At 39.2% G+C, this 25,477-nt stretch overlaps 1 protein-coding gene across 1 annotated transcript in view; it reads right to left on the bottom strand.

The window, feature by feature from the left end:
• Positions 1-8,591: 8,591 nt before the first annotated feature.
• C5 (complement C5) overlaps positions 8,592-25,477 on the bottom strand; it is a 50,689-nt gene continuing 33,803 nt past the window's right edge. Inside the window, exons 26-41 of the mRNA XM_065418578.1 lie at positions 25,125-25,284; positions 24,438-24,533; positions 23,845-24,016; positions 21,474-21,679; positions 20,504-20,656; positions 20,017-20,079; positions 15,248-15,329; positions 14,655-14,706; positions 13,845-13,947; positions 13,231-13,305; positions 13,010-13,115; positions 12,704-12,790; positions 12,221-12,310; positions 9,893-9,976; positions 9,033-9,171; positions 8,592-8,721 (exon numbers count right to left, since the gene is read on the bottom strand). Coding sequence (XP_065274650.1) covers positions 8,592-8,721; positions 9,033-9,171; positions 9,893-9,976; positions 12,221-12,310; positions 12,704-12,790; positions 13,010-13,115; positions 13,231-13,305; positions 13,845-13,947; positions 14,655-14,706; positions 15,248-15,329; positions 20,017-20,079; positions 20,504-20,656; positions 21,474-21,679; positions 23,845-24,016; positions 24,438-24,533; positions 25,125-25,284 — 1,798 coding nt within the window. The remainder of the gene's footprint in view (positions 8,722-9,032; positions 9,172-9,892; positions 9,977-12,220; positions 12,311-12,703; positions 12,791-13,009; positions 13,116-13,230; positions 13,306-13,844; positions 13,948-14,654; positions 14,707-15,247; positions 15,330-20,016; positions 20,080-20,503; positions 20,657-21,473; positions 21,680-23,844; positions 24,017-24,437; positions 24,534-25,124; positions 25,285-25,477) is intronic.

The following is a 25,477-nucleotide window of genomic DNA, read 5'->3' as shown; positions in this document are numbered from 1 at the left end:
AAAATATTTCTGGATTACAGCGGGAGCCTGATTATCTAAACTAATTAGATAATGGGGCATTTAAGTATAAGATATATTTCGAAAAATCAATAATGTACTGTGGAATTTTACCATGGATAAGGCTGCTGTACTATTTTGACCAAAACCGTGGTGTGAAACACTTATAACTAAAAGAATAAAGAAGAGACACAGTTAGGTAAGAACAAGGCTTTAAAAATGTTTTCCTTGTGAAAGTAGCAGCATGATGTTCATTTGGGATCCAAATTTCACTTTTATAAAGACAAGATTTCACAAAATCTAAAAAGCAATAGAAATATTTCCATTTAAAAAAAAATGTCAACCAATGAAAAATTTGCATTGTTTTAATGCATGACCATTCAGAAAATGAAATGGACTAGTCTAGTATATTTTATAGGCTGAACAGCATGCAACATTTAAACAAATCAACAGGAATGAAGAAAAAGTAAATGCTTTCATTTTTTCATGCTTAATAATCTAAATTATTTCATAATACAGGTCACAGTTTTACAACTTTTATTTGTAATCCAACAGTGCCCTTTTATTAGTATTTTTTTAAATTAAAGGATACGGCTCTGAGGTTTAATGGATAAAGCACAAGGGTGGAAATCAGGAGATTTATGTTCCCAGTTCCACCATACACTTATTCCTTGACCTTTTGTAAATTACTTCATCTCCTCAGGTCAGATTTTTAAAAGTATTTAAGTGCCTAAAGATGCAGATAGGAGCCTAGACTCTCATCTCCCATTGATTTTAATGGGAATTGGGAATTAAGCATTTGGACACTTTTGAAAATCTCATTAGGCATCTGTCTGCATCTTTAGGCACCTTTAAGAAACTGGCCTCTAGTGCTCAGTTTCCTCATATGTTAAATGGGACTGATAATGCTCACCTATCTTTGCCAAGTGCTTTTGATACCTATGGATGAGAAGTGTTCTATAAGGATTATTATTAGTGGTATTCATTTTAAAAAGACACCTTCACCAGTAGAGAAGCCAGAAACTCCAGAATGAACATTGTCTAAGTGGTGACAGCACTTCTAAACAACAAACACCAGTTTCAGAAAGAGCTACTCTCAGCACTTACATACTGGCATCTCACCCTATAAACTTGCTGACTGCAGAGACTAGAGCCTCAGGCAAGCCTTTAAGGGTATGTCTACGCAGCACGTAAACACCCATGGCTGGGCCGCCAGCTGACTCTGGCTCGTGGGGCTGTAAAATTGCAGTGTAGATGTCGGGGCTTGGGCTGGAGCCAGGCTCTGGGACCCTCCCCCCTCACAGGGTCTCGGAGCTTGGACTCCAGCTGGAGCCCGAATGTCAAGCACAAGTTTACAGCCCCTCAGCCTGAGCCTGTCAGCTGACACGGGGCAGCTGCAGATGTTTAATTGCAGCGTAGACATACCCTAAGTCTGGCTCAGGATTCTTCTTCAATATAACTCCTCCAGTGATAGCCTTGGAGGGGAGGAGCCCCTTGGGCAGAATAGCAGAAAGCAAAACTAAAGACTCATGACGTGGCTCCTTCGGTTTTAGCAGCGGGCTGCACTTCCACTGCTCTGGATTTTGTTTGACTGTTTCTCAGTTCCTGTATCTGTCTCAGACAGTTGGTATCATTTCAGGTGTCATTTTCCTTGCCAGCTACTTTTCTAGGTTCATACACTCCCTTTTGTAAGGATGTTACACCATCCATTCTTATTTTCTAAATATAAAGGCTTCATGTGGTTTTTGAGAACATGATCCTTATTTCCCCATCCAGCTATAAATATTAAGGGCCAAATCCTCAACGGGTATAAATAAGTATAGCTCCATTCAAGTCAATAAGGTATTATCCAAAGCTCTAGGCACTGTTGTACCACTGATCAAGACCTTTGTGGGTTTTCGGTCAATTTTTTTATTGCAAGACCAGCAATTTTGACGAATTCACATTGCTGTTATTGGCAGGATGTACGTAGCAGTAAAAGGCTTTTTAAGTGAGCTGACTTTGTATAAAATTAAAACCACAGAACAACCTAATTTGCTGAAATATCATTAAGTGTCTGTGCTAAACCCACAAAAGCCAGGAAACTCTAAGATGAAAGAGGAAAACTACTGATAGACCATGCTTTAAATCACGCATCATGCCCAGCTCAAGCAATACTTACAACCAGGAACATTACCCAGTGCTCAAGACTTCTGGAACACCTGCTCATAAAAGAATTAAGTAAAGACATCTGGGACTTTTTCAGCCTTAATTCTGAATTTCCTGTGTTTTGTGGTTTTAAGTTGCAATTGGGTAAAATGTTTCAGCACAAGGGAGCCGAATCAGGGAGTGATGGGCAGGTGCACCAACGAGGCACCAAGCCTCAGTGAGGAGCATGGCGGTTATACCATCTTTGGACAGGGTGCAGCTTCCCGATCAATTGGCAGCAGCACTTACACTTGAGACTACAATGACAGTCATCAGAAAGCTCCTTGCACCCTGTATAGGGCTCGGCCACTTTCTTGCCCATTACTTTAACATAAAATTAGAGTTCCTTTGGGTAGTGTTAAAAAAATTCACTGCCAAGTAATTTAGATCTAAAATATGACCCACCCACCACCATCCTGCCTTGAGGAATAATATCTACGTCCTATACAGAGCTTTTTATCAGTAGATCAGAGCTTTACAAAGGAGGTCAGTATCATTACCCCCATTTTACAAAGGGAGAAACTGAGGTTCAGAGAGGTGAAATGACATGTCCAAGGTGACCCAGCAAGTCAGTGGCGAAGCCAAGAATAGAATAAAGGTCACCTAAGTCCCAGTCCAGTGCTGTATCCACTAGGCCAGTGATACTCAGACCCACAGTGGTTCAGGAGCCAAATTAGCAATCATCATTACCCAAAAGAGCCAGAGTAGAGAGAATTCATTGTTTCATTTACTATTTTATATATGTTTGCTTGGTTATTCTAAGTATTATTATTTTATCAACTACAATTAGTTAATAACATAGTAAAAGCATCCTGATTTAATTATTAACCAATCACACACTGTTTTAATATCATGTGTTGCAAAGAGCCACAGGAGACACATTGAAGAGCCACTTGTGGCTCCTGGGGCCTCAGACTGAAGTATCACGGCACTTAGCCATTAAATAACATGGCGGTCTTGCAGTTAAAAAAAAAAAAGATCCTCCATGCAGGAAAGGTGAAATTTGAAGGATCTTGCACTGTACCATTAAAAACAAAACAAAAAACCTTTGCAGTCTTGCAGGCAATGATCCCAGGAGTCTCAATATTTGTATGTTTTTAAAAATCCTTCTGTTTTGAGAAATATTTTTTCTCAAAATATTAACTGCTATTTTTATAGGACCTGCACAAAATAATGTCCTTCTGCTCCCTCTGCTGTTTCTGCTACAGCAACAAGCAAAGAAGCCGTGCTTCAAAAGCTGTACACATTCTTTTGGACACTGCCACAGACATTGGTGAATAAACAAAAAAATTGCATCATGTTTCTCCAGTAGAACAGAGGAAATGAGGAGAAATCAATATTTTTCAAAAGTAAAAGGAAATTAAAAAAAAAAAAAAAAGCCAACCACACACAGCTGAGAAAAAAGCAATTGGCAGTGTCTCTCCAAAGAGTGACCCATGTATACAGGGTCTGATGTTAAAAAGTTTAGTGACTCTACAACATTTCTACAATCAAGGATCCACCCTCAGGCATACATTGATTCATTCTTTTCCCTGTTCATCAGCAAAATTTAATTCAGCAGGAGTTCTAAATTTTGTTATTGTTATTTAATCAATGCTGTTATCATGCTATGAAATATATAAACTCAATTGTTGAAAACATTTCTAGTAAGGATTAATAATACCTAAGACAAAATCTGCTCCTTTTAAACACAAGCTGTAGGAAACGTTTTTCCTAATTTTAAAATAAAGATTGTTCCCCCGACTCTCCCCACAAATTGAAAAATATAATCAGCACTATCTATCAGAAGAAATATGATATGCAAGAAGAAAAGAATAATGTTAAAATTGGTTGAAAAATCTCTATGTAATAAATAATAATGTTTAAAGACAACTTACCAAACAGGTTAAGAACTTAAAATTCTTAGCATATCACCAGCAAGAGGAAACACTAAATTCAATTTCTCTCTAAGTGGGATTCCCCTACATCACATGTTTTTTCATTACAAGCAGCATGCCTACTTTTTTTGCCTTTGTTTTGCACTGCTTTCTTTAATCTTTGTACTAGGCACAATATCAAACCATGAAGTGACCTTTCTTGTCCCAAGCATTCTTCTTAGATTGCATAGCAACTCTAAAATTTGATACGGGATTATTGTTAATAATCTATACAGTACTTTAATGCTCAGAATTAAAAAACGCACATTTTATTGAGAAGACTACTCAGAAATATCATGGGCAACTCCATTTTTTGGAAAGTACTATTTTTCTCTATATTAGTTTGCTGTTATTTTAAATGTAACAGCTATAAACATGAGCACATTGATTTTCTTACTCAGTATTTCAGAGCCTGATTTGGGTTTGTGCATACATAGGGATAACTGAATATCTCAAGATATCCATGATCAATACTCTTCTGTTTAAAGTAAGGAAGAAAACCAGGTTGCAGACTTCCTACTTTCTTTTTATACACAAAACACGCTTGACAAAATATTCTAAAGTTAATTGATGTAGCCCCTTGAGAGCTTGTTATACCGTGGAAAAATAAAATGTGAGTTAATAATGTGTGAGGCCGTTTTAATCAAAAATAGCTCTCATCTTGTAGCTCACAGCATGAACAAAAACATATTAGAAAAAAGCCACGACACATCGCACATGCTGCAGGTGCTTCTGTCATGTCCAAATCCTACTGGCTGCTGCTGTTTTAAAATGTGCTAAAAAAATTAAATGTGTTATGCTTCTTGGACGGGTCTGTGAATTCTTTAGTGACCTGTACAGTGGTGAACACGCTGTCAACACTTTCCAGATAAGAAATAACTAGTGCAGATTCAAAAAGCATCTAACAAAACGTGACACACAAATCTGCTTGCTAATAATGACATTTTACAGAGCCCCGTCATTCGAAAAGATCCCCAAATGCTTTACAAACTACAGCACAGTCAGTGCACACAGGCATCACTTCACAATTTATTTAGCGTGTGCATAGTCGTCTAGCCAGCAATGGCATCTTCAGTGGCGTGATGCAGCTTCTAGGCCACCACTGAACCTAGTCAGCAGGCATTCATCGACAATGTGCGTCATCGTCTGTGTCGTGCCGCAGCTGCACAAAGGGCTGTCACAAAGGCCTCAGAGACACTGGTTGGCTGCACAGAGACCTTGCCCGGTCCAGAACCTGTTCAACAGAGACATTGGCAACGGGGCAGGTCAAAATCAGGCGGGCAGATTGTGGGATCAGCGACGAGGGATGGTTGGGACAATAACAGCTATCCATTCCTCTCGCCAGAGGGTTTCCACCCTAACATCCTGGCGTGGCGGATGAGACCATAATGGGCAACGTGACGGCAAACGTGCAGCTGGTGGTTTCAAAAGGTCATTATGCAGCGGCAGGCTTGGGTTGGCGTGTACTTTCTCCAGTAACTTGCCAGTGGCAACCTCTCGTCTGATATGAGGAGGAGCAATATTGCTCAGACCTGGAAGCCATGGGAGTGGGGTCGGACACAGGGTGCCAGAGATGATGCGCATGGCAGCATGTAACTGCGTATCCACCAGTTTGGTGTGTGATGATTGACTCCAACTGGTGTGCAGTACTCTGCCACCGAATACGAGGTGGCAAGAGCTGCCATCTGCAAAGTTGGAACACGAGCACCCCAAACGAACCTGCCAGTTTGCTAAGAAGGTTGTTACATGTCTTAACTTTAGCTGCTGTCTTCTTCAGGTGGGCATGGCAACTCAGTGTGCGGTCTAAGGTCAGACCTAGATAGACCGCTTCTACTTCATGCTTCACCTTTTGACCATTCAGATAAACATTCAGTTCTTGGGTTGCGCTGGCGTGATGAAGATGGGACAAACTGGAGACTGTTTTTATGATGCTTGCCTGGAGGCGCCAAGTCTTACAGTAGTCAGCTAACTTTATCATGTCTTGGTTTAAGGTGGCATCAAGCTCGTGAAACGTCCGTGCCTGTGGTACCGCAACAGATGTCATCTGCGTAAATGAACTTTTGTGACTCTGTTGCTGGCAGGTCATTGATGTAAAGGTTGAACTGGGTTGGAGAAAGCACAGAGCCCTGGGGTAACCCATTGCTCTGCTGTCTCCAAGCACTCGTCTTCTCCCCAATATGGACTCTGAACTGCCTATCGCGGAGGAACAGTTCAACAACGCCTGTGACCCAAGGTAACAGAACCCGTGATACCTTCACAAGCAGGCCAGTGTGCCATACTGTATCATACACTGCTGTTAGATCAATGAAAGCAGTGCCTGTTTTCAAGTTTCTCTGGAAGCCATTTTCAACAAATGTGGTCAGTGCGAGTACTTGGTCACATGTGCTATGGCCTCGGTGAAAGCCGGCTTGGTCAGGGGTCAAATTCTCTCCACGTCAGGTAATATGTGCTGTAGGACCAAGCGCTCCAGTGCCTTGAAGCACACCGACAATAATGACATGGGACAATAGATTGATGCTTGACTTCACAACTGAAATGCAGCCAGTCACCTTTCAGATGCACGGTTGCAGTCGGATGAACTATTGGTACACGCACACCATACAGCACAACAGTGGTGTGGGGACCATTTTGACCAAGGACAGCATGTTAACTATTACTCCTACAAAAGGTGTAAACAGAATACTGAATGTTCACATAGAGCATTTGTCTGAAAGATTTTCCAACAGTAAATAGCATGGAATTCAGTTTATATGCCTCAAAAGAATAAAGAGTTAAGTAAGTTTTAGAGAGTCTGCACTTTATATTTCAAATCTAAGGCTTACTACACTAACAGTATGTATTTCAGTGAATATTGTTTTCTTCACTTCCTGTTATAATGTTTTGCAGTGCACTGATAAAACAGCTGTATTCCACCCAAGAGATGTCTGCATTTCAGTGTTTGGTGAAATGATTCCTATATATACACACAAAGATATTTGTGCAAAGCATTTTATGAGCCTTCAGGCTAACAGACATGATATAATTTATGAAATTAACAAATCCTCGTAAGGATTGTTTACTTGAAAAATAAAGCCCAATATCAAATACTGTTACATACAATTAAAACATGACAGTCTCTCTCAAATTAAAAGGCCACTATGCCACTTAGCTTTCTGATATGTAAACACATTTTCTGTTTTTTACAAATTATGATGCTTCTACATAAATTCATGTCCCTCAAGCATTAATTTTCACAACTTTCTGGTACGTGATTTCAAAATTTTCTAGTTATTCCCTATCTGAGCATCTGGAAAACCTTAACTGTTACTAACCATTCAGCAGAGAATGTGCCACTCATTTGCTGAGCTAGGTCCTAGATACTGGGAGCGAGATTCTCTGTTCCAACTAAGACCGTGGCTACACTCGAAACTTCAAAGCGCTGCCTCGGGAGCACTCCCGCGGCAGCGCTTTGAAGTGCATGTGGTCGCTCTCTCCCAGCGCTGCAGGTACTCCACCCCCCCGAGGGGATTAGCTTACAGCGCTGGGAGCACGGCTCCCAGTGCTGGGGCACTGTTTACACTGGCGCTTTACAGCGCTGTAACTTGCTGCGCTCAGGGGGGTGTTTTTTCACACCCCTGAGCGAGAAAGTTGCAGCGCTGTAAAGCACCAGTGTAGCCATAGCCTAAGAGGTGCAGCAAAGAACTTACAGGACAGAGGGAAGGGTAATTAAGGTGGTTGCATCCTGATTCTGGGCTGCTCAGAGGGCTAGTGCAGTCCCTGGCATACTTTGAACAGCTTTATGACATGTCTTCCACCATTCCTGCACTAGGGGAATCTTCCCTGGCAGGATCCCAGGCTTTTAGAGCCCCTTTACACTTCACCTAGCATAGTGAGGCTGGTGCAGGGGTGAGGAACTTACCCTAGGTACTTCGATAATATGGTGCTGGACCTGCTATAAAACCTCAGCAGACAGAGAGGTTAAATAGAAATATGTTTCATTTAAAAAGTAAACCCATTTTAAATAATTTTATCCCATAAAAAGAGATTGTGTGAGATGTAGCACTGTATATTTCAGTATCAATTTGTATGACAGAATATAAATGAAGAACAGTATCTGATGAACAAAAATACAAGGAAAATAAAATTAAGGAAGGGGTATGTTTTAATAAGATATTGCATTTCAGTGGGTCCAACTGTTTTGGTACAAAGCAATATTTCTCTTTCTTTTTTTTTTTTAAATGGTGTTCCATTTAATTTCATCTGATTTCAAATGTCTTTGCAGTATTTCTGGAATATTCCCCCCGTCGCACCTTAGCGTCAATGCAAAAAGTTACAATTCTAAAATAATTATCTTATAAAAACAGACGCTGTTAAATATAAGCAAATGAAGCTTTCCAAGTAAACCTAGCTATGAATGTTAAAGTTTGGAAAGAATTACTAAACAGCTAAGAATACATGTTTTTAGTGAGACTCAATATGCAATTTTTACTCAGCAGAATTCTCACAAGGAAGTTAACAGCCATTGATAAAGAGTTCTTCACAAAATTCTTCCATTGTATCTACAAACTTTTTACAAGATGCACAAGCTGTATTTGAAGGCCACCACTCAATCCAAGTCATAGAGTCTAATGGATACTGGTATCTACACAGACAAAAGAGAAAGCTCATTAGTATATAAGGAGTGAAAAAAAGATAAACACAAGAGAAAATTATAATCTTAAAGGGATTCCATTGTGCTTATTTTCCTCTGTTTTAAATGTGGACAGCTGAAGCAGTGTATTAGCATAAAAACAATGGGTAACACAAAATGGATTAAACAAGTTCTTAAAATATTGAATCAATTACAATAAATGACATAACCAGAGGTGTACAAGAACTTTGCCACTGTTGATGAGAATGAAGCATGTCATGCTCTGGAGAGAGCTCAGCACATTCTGATAATAATTTACTTACTTGAAACTGAAACCAACTGTTATCTGAAAGGCCTCTTTTCCCATGATCAAATACTGATTTCCCGGATTCAGTCTAACATCAGTACAAGTCTTCTTTTTAACCAAGGTGATTTCAGTGTTTTTTTGGGCAAAAGCCTCTCCTGGAGTTGAAGGGAATGCAGTTATTACATTGGAAAATTTCACAAAAAGAATGATTAAAAAAACAACTGGCTTCAATTTTTCAGGGCCACACATGTTAATTAGGCATAACATACTGATTTGGTTTTACTATTTATCACAAGAGGGCAAAGCCAAGTCATCCATTAGCCACTAACTATGTAACAGGGAAATTCAGATAAATCAAAACATGGTTTCAAGCCCTTTGGAATCAGTCTAGAAACATTAAACAGGTGGCAATTTGACTTCCAAAAGCAGCCTTATACAAACCAAATGTGTTTACCAAGATAATTGCAGATGCAAATGGTAAAGCATGAGAAGACATGCAACTCCCACTGAATTGCTCAGCTAAATCTCTGCCAACTTTGCTGCATCCAAATTCTACTTTATAAAAGCAAGGCTTATTGTTTTCTTTCCTTGAACCACTGTCTACTTGTTTGCCTTCTAGACTGTGAGATCCTCAGGACAGACGCCACCATAAACAGCAGCAATAACAACAGTTTTAATAAAAGCTTAAATACAGTGAAACTGGTGAAAGACAATAGCTTACAAATATCATCCCAAAGACTCTTCAAATTCATAGAGTACAATTATTCTCCACCTTTATTAGGAGACCACTTAGCACTGATTTTTGTCTGCTGCTTGAGTGGAGGGAGTCTTCATTGTAAATGAAATAATTAAATACATTACAATTAGAACTCTCACCTCTTTTATAGAGATCCAGAAGAGTTGCAGTATACTTAATAAAACTACCTTCTTCACTGGAGGACAAGATGTTCACCTTATAGACTATAAAGAAAAAAAACAACAGTTGCTACTGTTTCAGGCAGAATTCTTCCTTTTGCTTTGCACTACATCCATATACCTCAACTACTGATGCTCAGATGGATAATATTATGACCATTTGTAAAATGTATTGGTGGTCAAACTGAAACTCATAAAGCTAATCAAATCTCATGTTTCAGCATATCAGCTGATTACCCACGGATGGATGCACACCTAACGTACAGCATTTCACAATGAAGTGCAAGGTTTTTCCCCGTTGTCCTCTGAAGCATCTGGCACTAGCTACTGCCAGAGATAGGCTACTGGACTTAATAAACCAGAAAGGTAGTTCCAGTGTTCCTAGATATTTTCCAGAAATCAACACAAACACACATATAATGCACCCTAATTAATTAATTAGAAGGGTTTCATTTATTTTTTGTATTACAATGTACTGCTACTATTTTACAAGGACACTGCATCTTTTGCACTAAAGAATGCCAAGAGCTTCAATACACACACACACTTTTTTAATCACAATCAAGGTTCTTTATGCTGCAATTCTTTAGACTATTCACATGTCATAGTATTATTCATCCAATGTCATTGCTCTAAAACTGGACTTGATTGTAAGTCTCCATTGCATCTAAATTCATTCAGACCTCTGCTACTCAAAACTATGTCTGAATTTTTAACCAATCATTAACAAACAAGCATTACAACAGTGTTTTTATTAGGCTAATAGATTAAATAATTAAAAATTCTGTAGACATATAGTCACAAAGGAACTGATGTAATAATTTCTGCATATTCAAATCCAATTACAAAGGATTAGTGTTGGGGGGAAAAAACTAATTGTTTTTGCCAGTAACAGAGAATACATGATTTAACATTTCACTAACACTTGCACAGAACAGTGCTAGCTACAAGCATATTTTTTTTAACATGATGCTAGAATGAATTTCCATAACTAAAGTGGACAGGATTTTTTAAATCTGAGAACTGCCTTACAGAACCATGCTATAGACTAGCAAGAGGGTAGATGACAGGATGGTGTGGTTAGCATATTATCAGAAAAAATACCAATTTCACACAGCTGAGAAGTCATGCTACAATGCTGCTAGCCTAAAACATGGTTAAAGTCAAAATCCTTAACATGGTTCTGATCCCAGCACTGACAAGTCTTTAAAAAACAAAAAATATATATGTTTAAATAACTCTATGGGACATGTTCCCTCTTTTTGTATTTGGGGGTAATATTTAAAAAGCAAACAACAAAAAAATCAAAGCCTACGTGAGAAGAATGTTAGGGATTACATTACATGCTTTTAACCAACAAATTACAGGAAACTCAATTACGTCTGATGCTTTGTTCACAACTTGCCTTATGTGTGCCTAAGTATTAGAACACATTATACAGCACATCAAATCATCACTGTTCAGAGACCCTTACAAAACCCAGAGAAACACAGTGTATGTGTGTGGGCGAGCACACTGTCCTCTGGGATTGGTGTAAAACTGTGCTTCTATTTTTGATTACCTTTTTTAATAGGGGAAAGGTTTCTCGCACCCTTTCCTGCCTAGTTTGGCCAGCAAAATGAGAAATCTATGTGTTGTATAGTTTCAATTCTAGTGTGATGCTGCTCTTTCACAGGAATGAAACAAGATTATCACAGCCTGTAACAAACCTTAAGCGCTGCAGACATATCTGAAACGGGGTAATTTACTTTGCAAAAGTTAGCTGAAAATAACCAAGGGCTTTGATATTTAATTCTGAAAAAAATGTGTTTTATTTTAAAGAATACTCAGTGAAAGATATATATTGAGGTCTGTCTTTACCCCAGTATATCTACAGGCACAGTTTATGATAAAGTACTGGAACCAATCCTGAGAGATATTCAGCAACCTCAATTCCTATTGACTTGAGCAGGAGTTGGGAGCCCTCGGATCTTCTTAAGAGACAGGCAGCTCCTTCAAAGATTGGGACCATTAACTCTATGTAATTTCCACAGAAGTTGCCTTTGTCTAGGTTGAATTATTTTATTTTACAGGCACTAATAGGGGTATGTTCACCTCTATGAGTACATGTTGTTGTTAACAAGAGTCACATGCCTCCAATGTTCTTATAGGTATATTGAAAAATGCTGCTTCTCTCAAAGCAACATATATAAAAATATAAAAGGTGCACTCTGCAGCATCTCATCATCACTCATCACACAGTGTTCATTTGTTTTTCAAAGTAATATGTACTGAGCATTCAAATCTTACCATATGCAATGACTTGCTGGCATGCAGCTTCTCTCCTCCTATCAGCAGTTATTGTCAGATCTAATTTCTTTTGCATTTGACTGCATTCCGCTATGTTTAGTGAAAGAGATATGATGTTAATGCTAGGAAGCAACATCAGCACAAGCCCTCTTTTAAAGTATAATTAATTTCTATTTGCTCATGGCAATCTGTAACACAGAAGCAAATTTTCAAATAGTAGCAATGGAGCTAAGCTACTCAATTCCCATTTAGTCAACGGAACTAAAGTCAATGAGAGTCGTGCAGCTAAATTCCATACATCTTTTTTTAAAGTTTAAAATATAATGAATGTTTAATTTATTGCAAAGGCAATGTTTGCTGTTCTAAAATAGAATACATAGCTCCTTTCACTGCTATATACTACTCTCATCCATAAGGATCCCAAAGCATTAAGCTGTATTCTCCAACTAACTGCAACAGAATGGCATTTTTCACAAAGTTTACCTTCCATGCATTTGCACTCAGCTCCTTCACACAGTCTCAGAAGTTTGTCATTTCCATAGGGGTTATAAAATATGGTGCATTGTTTATCTACAGAATTGAACACGAAAAAATAAATGCATGTAAAAGTTGAATTCCAAGAGAGTACCATCCAGACTTCTTCAGCCAGAAAGATGGTGACTGTGACATAAGCCTTAATATAATGTAGGTTAAAAGTTGTGGAAAAGGGAGAAACTGTTAGTTTCTTAACAGGATTCAAAGAATCTTCTGAGAGCAAAAGATGTGAATTTGAAGAACTGGAACACATACCTGGTGCATGATATTCATACACAGTGAATGTGGCAGGGCTCCGCATTCCAACACGGTAAATCTCCCCTATTCGGAATGCAACACACAGGAATTTATTAGCTGGCACCTGTTTGAAGGATGCATGAATTAGAAAGACACCAAAAGGAAGCTCTGTGTTACCAAAGAAATAAAATAGTACTTCCGATTGTGAATAATCATAGGAAATAAAAAAGATGATCTACCGAGTCTATCTGTAGAACAATATGTCCATCTTTTATCTCATAATTTGTTATCAACTGATCAACTCCACTTGCAAGCTGGGGGGGAAAAGAGAAAGGTTTTTATCAGCTAATTAAAACGATTTTACATGGTCTTCCATAAAAGTTTTATGCTTAATGGTTTTAGCATGGTTTTGAGGAGTAAAACATTTTCTACAAATGGATCTTCAGTTAGTTTAGTATTGCCATGTGATCCTAGTTATGAACGATTCCATATTTTAAGGGAACTGTTCTTTCATCCCCTTGGGATAAAAACAACAACAATAATAGTTAGAGATGTACTAAAACTATGAAATCTCAACATTCTTGAACTTTGGTGAAGTCTGAGTCCAGATCCAAACTTCATATTTGTCTCCCATTTCTCTAGGGCATTGACTCCCATTGACTTAACTGGATAAGGCCCATAATGGGCAAAACCCAGACTCTAGACTCAGGTACACTATTCCAATTAGTATGAGGAAAATGCTTTGCAATAAGATAGAGACAATGTTGAAAATCTGTGCTACTACCATAAAAAGATATAAAGCAGAAGGACAATAAATACTGTAGGTAAAGGTAAAATGTTCTTTAATATTTACAGTAGATAAATCTTCTGTATTTGCTTCCATTCCGCTAACCAAAGTTATATCCATCACTGCATGGGAAGACCCTGACTGTGGTTCTCTCTCACTAGGCTTGTACCTAAAATGGATAAAAAATTGAATATAGATAGAACCAAAACTTAGAACGTACAGCACGGTCCTCAGAAAAGCCTCTGGGCAAATTCTACTCGTACTTATGCCATTGTAAATCCATAACAACTTCACTGACTTCAGCTGACTTACTCCAGATTTACACCAATAAAATCAATAGAGATTACAATGATTATTTACATTACAGTCGTGGCCAGAGGCTCAAATCAAACATAAAACTAAAGGAGTCCCTAACCCAGAGCGCTTACAGTCTTTGACCCTGATCCTAAACATGCTTACAAAACATGCACATAAAAAGGGGTAGAAAGAGGGAAACAAGGGTCACAGCAGTAGTAACACAAGGTGGCCATTATTAGCAAGTGGATGATGAATATTTTAATCTCTTTTTTCCTTCTAATTTTGTTTTTCAAATGTGAGGGAAATTAATTATAAATGTGTGTACTAAAGTAAGTTAAGGCTACAGTTTTGAACATTCAGAAAACAGGAAATGCACAAGTAACCTCTTCATAGTAACCCTTGGCACTGTTCCAATGACTTAAGTGCCAGCTGGGAATTTCACCCCTGTGTGGGGAATCCTGAGTAGGGCAGAGCTAGGAACCCAGGAAGTTTAGAGTTTGGATTAAACTTAAAAGATACCTAGACATGTAAAAGTATTGAAATGCTCAGTTATGTCACTGAAAAATCAATTGTTCTTACTTTGCGCAGGCCTCTAAATGTTCAGGTTGGTCATCATCTTGTCTTCTTTCACCTTTTGTATGTTAAATAGAACAAATAATTTATAGCTCTTCAGAAGCAGCTGTCCAGTCCGCAGCATACTTATATGAATGGGTTCTCATGAAATATTTTCGTATTCAGGAGCCAAATACTGTTCATAAATTTCTTCAGCCAATTTTTAATGGGAACCCACGTTTTATTCATGAACAAACAACATAAATTTTCATTTATACCTTAGCCAAAATTTTAGTTTTTATAATCTGAACCAGCAAAGTGCTTATACATCTGCTTAAGTAAATGAAACTCATATGGGTTAACTTAAGTGCTTAAATGAACAGTACTTGCAGAATTAAGCCCACTGACCTCCCCTCCCAGATCCTTCTTCTGCAAGGTAACAGCTGTGCACTGTTAAATTAACAGCTACGAATTACATCAAAAATTGATTGGGTTGAAGGTAAAGTTATGTGCCCAGGATATTATTGACCACTTTGTTAATCAAGATGCATTTTTCTGTACAGTCCTGATTAATTTAAAAAACAAAAACATGTTTTTAAAAGTCACCACTAGCTCTGTACCTTTATCTGTCAATACATTAACCTTCAACTCAAAGTTACATGTCTCCTCAGAAGTACTGAATTTATGATATACAGTCCTCACCTATAAATGTACAAATAAAATAGACAATTAACAGAAAACATGCACAGCAAACAATTCTCAAAATTGATAAGCAGGTGTTCACGTTTGGAGATGATCAAAGGCAGACAGTCATATGCAGAATTAGATGTCAGTGTCTGGGGGCTTATTTGAACCTTGGAAATTAGGTTTGTCAGGCTCATAAACATGACCACAGGTAAGTAAGCTTTGGCTGTTACGGCATCCAGAGAAGCCCCTATGAAATCAAACCATTGTAGTGTACTGGGATCAAAGTAGACTTTTTGATGTTGAGTTGAAGACCTAATCTGTGGAATAGGTGGTTTGTACTGTGGAAGGAACTTCATCATACGACTGGCCCTTGAACAGCCAATCATTGAGGTAAAGGAAGACAATCATACCTAGTTGCCATAAGTGAACGGCTACCACCTGCCATGACCTTGAGAACATTCTGGGGTGGGGAAGGACAAAAGGAAGCACTCTACTGGTAGTGATTCTAGTCTACTGTAAAATGAGGAAACCTCTTGTGAAAGGGGTGAATTGTGATGTGAAAATATACATCCTGAAGGTCAAGGACTGCGAACCAGTCCCCAGAATCCAGCTGCGAGTGTCACCATCCTGAAATTCTGTAATTTCACAAAGGTGTGTAGGAGTCTGAGATGTAATATTGGTCTCCATCCCCCATTCTTTCTGGGGACCAGACAATACTTCGAATAGAATCCCTTCCCCTTATGCTGGGCTGGTACTGTTTCTATGCCCCTATGCATAGGAGACAGATGACTTCCTGTCTCAGCAAATGATCCTAAGACAGATCTCTGAGAAAAGGAGGAGGACAAGGAGGGGTGGGACAGGAGGGAATGGAGGTAAAATAGATGGAGTAACCTGATGTTACAACTTCCAGAATCCATTTGTTCAATGTAATTTGTTCCCATGCAGGTAATATGTGAAAGTCCAGCTCTGAAGAGTGGGAGGTGGGTAGGCTGGGGCAGCTGAAGATTCACAAAACGATGATGTTCTAGATCCCTGACCAAGCCATCAAAATTGACATCTGTTCTAAGACAATGATTGGGTAGTGACAGCAGTCACGGTAGGAGGTCTTTTCTTTTGAAAGCTTGACCTCTTTGAAAGCTTGATAGGTAGAAAATTGAACTGGTCGCTGTCTTTGTGTGGTTTGAGAGCTACTAAATTTCCTCTTATTTGGCAGGTGTGTAAATGCCAAGATCTGAGTGTGGCTCTAAAGTACTTCAAGGTATGAACAGATTCATCTGTGGATTCAGAAAAGAGTTTCAGTACATCAATGGGGAGGTCCACAGTGTTTTGGATGTCCCTAGGAAATCTGGGCATTTGCAGCCAAGACACTCAATGCATGATGATGTCAGTGGAGACAAAGCGAGCTGCTGTGTTGGCTGCATCCAGAGAAGCTTGAAATGATACCCTGGCTAAAAGCTGACTCTCTATTATGATGGCCTGGAACTGTTCTCAAAGTTCTTCAAGAAGTTGTTCAATAAAATTGTTGAATTTACTGAAGTTAGCATGGTTGTATTTCACTATCAGACCTTGATAATTTGTGATCCTGAACTGCATGGTCACTGAAGAGTACCTCTTATGCCCAAAGAGATTGAGAAGTTTCTGGTCTTTATTGTAGGACATTGCTTGCCATATTCATTAACAGCTTCCACAACTAAAGAATTTGGTGGTGGGTGAGAGAACAAATATTCTGAATTTCTTGCTAGGACATAATATTTCTTGTCTGCCCATTTATAGTAGGTGGTGCTGTGGCAGGAGTCTGCCACATGGTCTTTGCAGGTTCTGGTAGAGCTTCATTCACAGGTAGTGACACTGTCCAGAGGTGGTGTAAAATATCCAAAAGCTTATGTTGTGACTCTTGAGCCTCCCCCAAAGGAATCTGGAGTGAATCAGCAAAGCATTTCATCAGCTCCTGGAACTGGGGTTGAAGTCATCCATCGAAGAAGGTGGTGGAAGCATTACAGCCTAATTAAGTGATGATGATATGCTTGAGGTGTCACTTTCCTGTCTGCTCTGGCCTCTTGTTCCTCAAAGATCTCCTCTTGGGGTTGAGGAGGACTCAATGGAGCAGAAAAATGAATATCCTTATGCTCATCATCAGAGTAGCTAGGAGCTCTTGAAAACTGCTGGCGATACAGAACTCAAAGTCCCAATATGAGTATTGAGGGGAACTGTAATGTAAAGGAGGTTGCATCCAGTGTTGGTCATATCAGTGAGAAGAGGCTCAAAATTGTTTCCCCCTTGCAACTTCCCTCTCAGAATGGATAATTAGGGAGATGTCTCTTCTATGGTAGGTAGGAAATCCCTGGACGGAGATCTGGGAATCACAGAAATCATCCTCAAAATAGTCCAATGGTGGGCAGACAATGAAGGTGAAGCTAGATGTCTGTCCGATGTGATAGGTATCAAAGAGCTGGGAGTCACTGGTGAAAGATAATATCTTGGTGACTCAGTAGATCACAGTAACAACAAAGGTTCAGTACACATTAGCAATGGAGACTCCGGTTCCTCTGAAACAAAAAGGTCCCTGAAGTATCTTGTGGTAACAGGTGTATCTGAGCCAAGGTTGAATGAGGCCCTACAACAATTGGCTTCAATACCAAGGTTGCCGACTGCTTTGATGGTGCCTGTCTAGAAGATGGTGTTGGCACCGAAGGTGCTGATTGCTTCAGAGATGCATATCTAGTGGACAGCGTCAGTACTGGCGATGTTGATGGCTTTTGGCGCACTGGTATAGCAGTCTGGGATACCAGTTTGGGTACCAAGGTGGATGTTTCCCGTTTCCTAGAATCAAAATGCTTGGGGATCATAGGCTTCCCAGCTTTCTAGAAGCAGCGTACTTACATTCTCTGCTGGAATTATCATGTCTTATTGGCACCAATGTCAATATTGAAGCATGCTTAGTACTGCAACTCTTGAAGAGCTTGAAGTCTTTGATGAGCTCCCAGTACCAGAGCATCATCTTGGAGCCTCAAAGGTACTCTCTCTGGGACCTAAGGTCTCTGAAACAATCATTCTTTGGAGCCTGTTGGTACCTTTGGTGCCTTTATCCTGTGAAGATCCCAGCGCATGGGATATGGAGGTCAACGGGGCACTAAGTGCACTTGAAGGCCAGTGTACAAGGGGTCCTCTGAACCAAGATCTGATGCTGGTCTTAGGGCTTGCTCTATCATAAGCAATCTAAACTTGATTTCTCTGTTTTCTCTAGATCTGCTCTTAAAAGAAGTGCAAATCTTACACTTTGCCAGTATGTGGGTGTCTCCCATGGAAGGCACTGAGAATGTCCATTGCTAATGGAGATGGACTTCTTGCAGAAAAAAGGCAGTGCATAAGGCCTGGGGATCCTGGCATAACAAATGATGACCACCCTTAAGACAGAGCCATTCAAAAGTGGAGGAGAACAAGGGTGTTCAATTAAAAAAATCCCAGATAAAAAAGGGGCTACCAGACTAATAAAGTAAAATAAACAAATTGGTAAACTCAACTATATGAAGACTAGGATAAAAAAAGCTAAGCTACTGCTAGGCTGAAAGCAGGCATGCTAGATGCTCTGTCTTAGGCCATAGGGCAGCTAAGAAAGAACTGAGGGTGGTTCACTCATGCAGTTCTATGTATGCTCTGTATGGCACATGAAGATGTGAGGTGTGCACGCTGGGCCGAACAGGCACTGTTACCAAAAATTACTGATCAAAGGTGCATGGGGCACATGCGCCCTGAAGTGGCACACCCATAGGGACACTACTTGAAGAAGAAGTATACATCAATATAGCAATATATCATACATGCAAGTTAATATATGGGTGTACAGTAATGACTCCTCTTAGAAAATTGCAGAGGAAAAGGGATAAAGAGAGGACAGAATAATTGAAACGTACATTAATCCAGCCTGTGCATACGAGACTAGGTTGTGGTCCTGTGTTTATATTATAAAAGAATAACAAATATCAACCATCTTACTGAAGTGCCTTTGTGAATTACGTATTGTTCTGTTCTGAAAGGTAGCAATCAATTATTTATTTGTAAAATTCCTGGAGGTATAGAAGCCAAAGGATAAATAGTATGCCATAATAGCACTGTAATATATTTATAAACAATAATACAAAGCACAAAAAAATAGATAAAGAGAAGGCACATTCTCTATTACAAAGTTATTGAGGCAAAGTTTTTCAAGAATGTTCACTAATTTGGGGGTTCTCCATTTTTGGGTGCCCAATTTGAGGCACCTAGAAATTGGTGTCTCCAATTGCACACTCCAAATTAGTGAGCACTGTTAAAAATTTTGGCCTAAATATTTAGAACTATGGAACAAATAAGTCGGGGGAGCAGGGAAGAATTTCCATCGCTTGTCTCACTACAAATAAATCACCTGAGGTAATTTAATTATTTTTCTGCTGTCAAAATGTTCCAAAATTAGACAATATACTTTAGGAGTCACATGACTTAAGACAAATGAGTTGAGTTGGTGTAAAAGCAGGTGTAACTAATGATTTCAAATGGAGCTGCACCTTCTTAGAGAAGATCTATATCCCAAATGGCTTCTGACACTCTGGTCCAGGGAACAGAAGTGGGAACGTAGAGGAAACCTCTCTGTATCCCTTTCATTGCCCATATTGACAAGACCAAAAAAAGGCTTCATTTCTTTAAAAATGTTTGCTTAACCACTTACATTTACTGTTGCTAAGCCAGTGCTACTCCCAGTGCTTACATATATGTCATCATACAAAGGTGCCTAAAGATGTAAACATAAATATGATTTGACATTAAATATAAATATTTGCAAAGTAATAGTTAAGATACTACAATTAGCAGTCAAATAGGTAGAAGTCATACACATCTGATGATCTTTTTTACATTTCTGATTACAAGCAAAGGGCCAATCCCACTGTTCACATTTGTGTAGTCCTACTGAATTCAATGGGACTTCTCATGTAAATAAGTGTTTCCAGGATGTGGTCCTGAATCAGTGAAACCTTTAATCACTTGCTGCATCAACTAAATCTTAGAAGATGAAGACAAAAGTTAATCAAATGCTATTTTTCATAGACATGTTTTCTTTTTTTTAAATGTGTCTAGACTTTATTTCTTTCTAAAAGGAATTTTTGTAAGTTATTAATAAGATTTTTCACTTTTCTAAGGTAAAACTATTCACTCACTTCCACAGTCCTTGCTATGTAATTTTCTTCTGTCAGTTTATAGTGCTGAATGTCTCCATAATTCTTGTAAGCCACCTTGACATCCATGTTCAGGGAAAGACGTTGAACGAGAAGGGAATATTCAGTCAAGGCTTCGAGGGCATTAATTGTGTCCTGTCAAAAATCAGTTAGAAAGAATTACTACTGGAATGGAAACAAAACTGTAACAAAATTGATTATTAAACATTTTACTCAGACACTTATTTAGGAAGACAGATAGTGGTAACCCTAACCAGCTAAGCAGTTTAATAGAGCTTTATTATACTCTTAATAAAACAATAGGATATTTAACACTACCTTTGTGGGCATGTTTGTGTAATTTATTGTTTTATTAAAAGTTTGTAAATAAGTGCACAGTTGCTGGAAACAGATGTTTTAAAAGTAAGCAAGCTAGTAAATAAGCACAACTATTGTTGTGTGAAATTGCTATATCATCGTTTTTCACTTCATAGATTGTTTTATTTGCGAAAACGGAGAGTTTGCAAGAATTAGCAAATTTGGTCAAGGGTGTCTTTTTGTCAAAAAGCATATGGGAAAACACTGAAATTCCACTAATCATTTTTTAAAAACACAAGTGAATTTTTCATGGGTCAACACGGCTTTTCATTTTTTGTGAAAAACAGTGACTAATTCAGTGTCACAAAATATATTGGTTTTGTAGAAATTTTGGTCAAAATGAGTTTTTTCCTGGTACAGTTTTTTCATCTGGCTGTAACTTAAGTCAATGGAGTAAGCCTGCAGATATACGAGTAATGATTTGCATGTACTGCTAAGGAAGTAATATTCCTGCAGCTGGAGGTCATGTTACTAACTTCCTTTGATTCCCACCCAACATACAGGACACACAAGTCGTCAGTTTGGCTCATGTATTACCTAAGGCTTCTCTGATTTAATCATTTGAAGAATGAGAGAGAAACATTTAAAAACACACCTGAGTGGAATAAAATCCACCACCATATCTTTGCTCTTCAGACAACCATCTGACAACCGGATTAGCATAGACTTTGTCCCCACTCAGCAGAGTGGTTAGCAAGGCATAAGCAGTGGTTTCAACAATCTGCGCAGTGCCAGCATTAGGAACATATTTATCTAGTTTAGTGGAAGTATCCTTCCAAAAACGATAAACAGGAGGGTCACCTGGAAGAGTAATAAAATATTAGCAGGGGTTAAAGTAGATTGTAACAGGAGGGGAGCTCTAACCACACAAGCCAAGCTGGAGGGGGAGTACTGCTTACCCAAGTCAGGGAGAGAAGGAGGAGCTCTCCCTCTGTTTTTATCAGAGATGGAGTTGTGCTCCCTTTATGCTCAAAGGCTATTTTAACCTCTGAATATAATGTGACCTGTGCAAAACACAATTTCATTCTCTAATAGGAAAAGTAGACACTATTCCTTTGTTGCTACCTTTGTTGTGAAACAGATGGTGGTAGATTTGTGTTCTGTTGACCTTGGGAATAGAGGAGTTTGATGTATTACAGGATATTTACAAACCAGTAACAAGTGATTTTTAACTATATTACCATTAATTTTCATGTTTTATACTTATATGTTGTACACATTATCAGAAACTAAATATTAAAAAAAATGTTAAGATCAGCAACTTGTAGTGGAACTGAATTGTGCATTTTGAAATCAAAATGCTAGTGAGGACCACAAGGCAAGAGAATTGCTCGTCTAGGTCCTCTCTGCATCCCATTGTTTTGTTAAGGCAGCCCTAATATCATGTACATACAAATCACTATGACAGTCATCCAGCTGCTTTTACAGTATTCAATAAAACCCCCACACTGAATTTCTTGAAAGGAGATGAAAATTCTATGGTTATATTAATTTTTTAAAGAAACAAAAAAAACCAATGGTTTCCTACCTTTCATAACTGTTGTTGTTGAAGATGTGTTGCTCATTTTCATTCCACTGTAGGTGTGCGCACGCCGACATGCGTGGTTGTCGGAGACTTTTGCCTTACCAGTATCCGTAGGGCTGGCTGTGGCGCCCTCTGGAGTGCCGCTCTCATGCCGCGGTATATCAGGCGCCGCCGACCCTATGCCCTCTCAGTTCCTTCTTGCTGACTACTCCGACAGAGGGACAGGAGGGCAGGTAATGGAATGGACATGAGCAACATATCTTGAAGAAGAACAGTTACGAAAGGTAGGTAACCGTTTTTTCTTCTTCGAGTGCTTTCTCATGTTGATTCCATTCTAGGTGACTCGAAAGCAGTATCCCCAGAGGTGGGCTTGGAGTTCACAGTCTTGCAGATTGGAGTAGAGCTCTGCCGAAACCAGCGTCATCTTGAGCTTGCTGAATCAGCGCATAGTGCGAAGCGAATGTGTAACACGGACGACCAGGTCGCAGCCTGAATCGGCACCTGAGCGAGGAAGGCTGTGAAGGACGTCTGCGCCCTAGTCAAGTGAGCCATCATGATCGTCAGTGGGGGCACCTTCGCCAACTTATAACAGTAATGGATGCAGGCAGTGATCCATGATGATAGTCACTGGGCAGACACTGGGTGACCCTTCATCCTGTCTGTGACAGCAACTAACAACTGCGTTGACTTACGGAATGGCTTCGTTCTATGTAGAAGGCCAGTACCCTTCTGACTCCAATGAACTCTATGTGCTGGACTGGCATTAATGTGGAATTTTCACTGTTTATTAACAGGCCCAAGTCACTGCAGGTGGAACGTACCAGATCGAGGCTCCTTTGCACCTGCTCCGGAGACCTGCCCTTGATGAGCCAGTCATCGAGATATGGGAAGATCTGGACTCCCCGACATTTAAGGTAAGCTGCCACCGGTGCCACGCATTTTGTGAATACCCTGGGGGCCGAGGACAGGCCAAAGGGGAGCGCTGTAAACTGGAAGTGGCGTCCAGCCACTATGAAACGATTAATTATTTACAGCTAGAAGCACAAGGCTAGGATAGAAGAGAAATCGCTAGCCGCTTGCGAAGCCAGAGACAGAAGAGCTCTGACTGAACACTATGGGTGGTAAGAAGGAACTGAGAGGGAATAGGACCGGCAACGCCTGATATACTGCGGCATGAGTGTGGCGCTCCAGAGGGTGCCACAGCCAGCCCTACGGATACCGCTAAGGCAAAAGTCTCAGACGACCGCACACCTACAATGGAATCGACATGAGCAAGCACTTGAAGAAGAACATGTATTATAACTTATTACATATTTCAATTCATCTGAAAGAATCTTTATGGTCAAGTTCCTCTGTGCTGCAAACTTTGCTTACTTACCTACAGACTATCTACTTCAGTAACAGGTTCTTTAGGTTGAAGAGAGAGTTTACTGAGTCATACCTTTTACAAGAGCTTCCTTCTTCAGTGCAGAGAAAGCTGAGCGTGTACCAGGATGGTTTGAATCCATGAGAGCTAAAGCATAAGCAGCTATTGCCAAGGTAAATGTGCTTTGGGCAGCTTGCACATTTTTCAGCAAATACTCTTCTGCTGCATTTTTAGCTTCTTGGATTTTCTGAAAAGGTGAACAGGAGGTTATATGTATTGGAAGGATAATTATCTATTGTATTACCAAGACATTATGTATTTATATACAGTACCTTCTACAACCAAATCCCCAGGTAAATGATCTGGTTTGTTCTTTTGCTTATTTTGGAAGCTGCATCACCATTGTGGCTCACTAAAGGCTAAATCACCATGTATATATTAACACTTGACACTGGAAGTAACTCTTATGATAAAAGAAAAGAGCTTTGGTTTGTGGGTGGTTTGGTTTGAGAGAGAATCATAGATCCTCATGATCAATCCTGACTTGCCTCTGGGTCAGGGCTGGGGGGAAGGGTGAAGGAGAAGGGGGAAATCTAAGGACAGCAGAACACAGAAGACGAGAATATGATTGCCTGGGGCCTCATTGGAGAAATGAAAGCATTACATACCTGTGTTGGACATAAATGAATGGCCTTTGCAAGTCCAACAACAGAAAAGGCTGTGAGATACAAAGTTTTTTCTTTGGCTTCTTTAGGCAAAGTACCCTAAAAAAATCCAAATACGTAAATAAAGCTAATTAGAAACAATGCGGTCAATTGATAAAAAGAATATTTTACAGTTTAGGTGAGGAACTGAAGAAAAATTTATGTAAGAAGTATCAGTTCAATAGCAATTTTATTTTTACACTGAAAAGAAGTGTTCTTTTGTGAAGAGGTTAATTTATTTAAAAAATACAAACAAACAGAACAGACCAAAAATACATGTAAAAGTAATGACAAGCCAATATTTTTTCAGGACTTTTATATCATGATTAGAAAAAGACAATATACATGCTGCTTTCGCAGCATCTAAGAAGTAACATATAGGTATTTGTAGCTGAAAAATATAGTGAAGTTTGAAAGACTGCGCTACTGTAAAAGTGATTTTAGAAGGAGAGATGTGTGAACATGTATTAGAACTCAGTGAATTATAGCAAAATTATCTGTAAATCTCTGATTCAGCATAGCATTTAAGTACTTACTTACGTGCTTTGCAGAATCAGGGCCTAAAACAGCTTGTGTGTCAAATAATGGAGTACCTTACGGCAACTTCAGCCTTTAATATATGCACAAATAAAACATGTTCACTTGTCATACCTGTAGTTTTACTGGCTGATAACTTGAAAGTTCCTTGAATGACCCATCTGTCATTTGACAATTTTCAATCAGCCACATCAGTGAATTACAAACAGAAATTTGATCCAGAGTAATATACTGACTAACTTGTCCAAAAATCCTTAAGGCAAAAGCTGTCAACCTGTGAAGGAAATGGAGCAAAATATAGATGTTTTGTTCAGTGTGTGTGGTGATTTTTTTTTTTTTGGTAGTTTAAAATACCAAGATAGATAGAGAGTGCCTATTTAGGCACAAACTTGCATTACTCAAGATTTGGGTTTACTGTATGTTGCCATGGGTCAATTAAACCTTTTTGCAGCCCTTTCAGAATGGCT

The sequence above is a fragment of the Emys orbicularis genome, chromosome 18 (genome assembly GCF_028017835.1).
Source record: "Emys orbicularis isolate rEmyOrb1 chromosome 18, rEmyOrb1.hap1, whole genome shotgun sequence".
Classification (NCBI taxonomy): domain Eukaryota; kingdom Metazoa; phylum Chordata; order Testudines; family Emydidae; genus Emys; species Emys orbicularis.
This window is presented reverse-complemented; position numbering and strand designations above follow the sequence as displayed.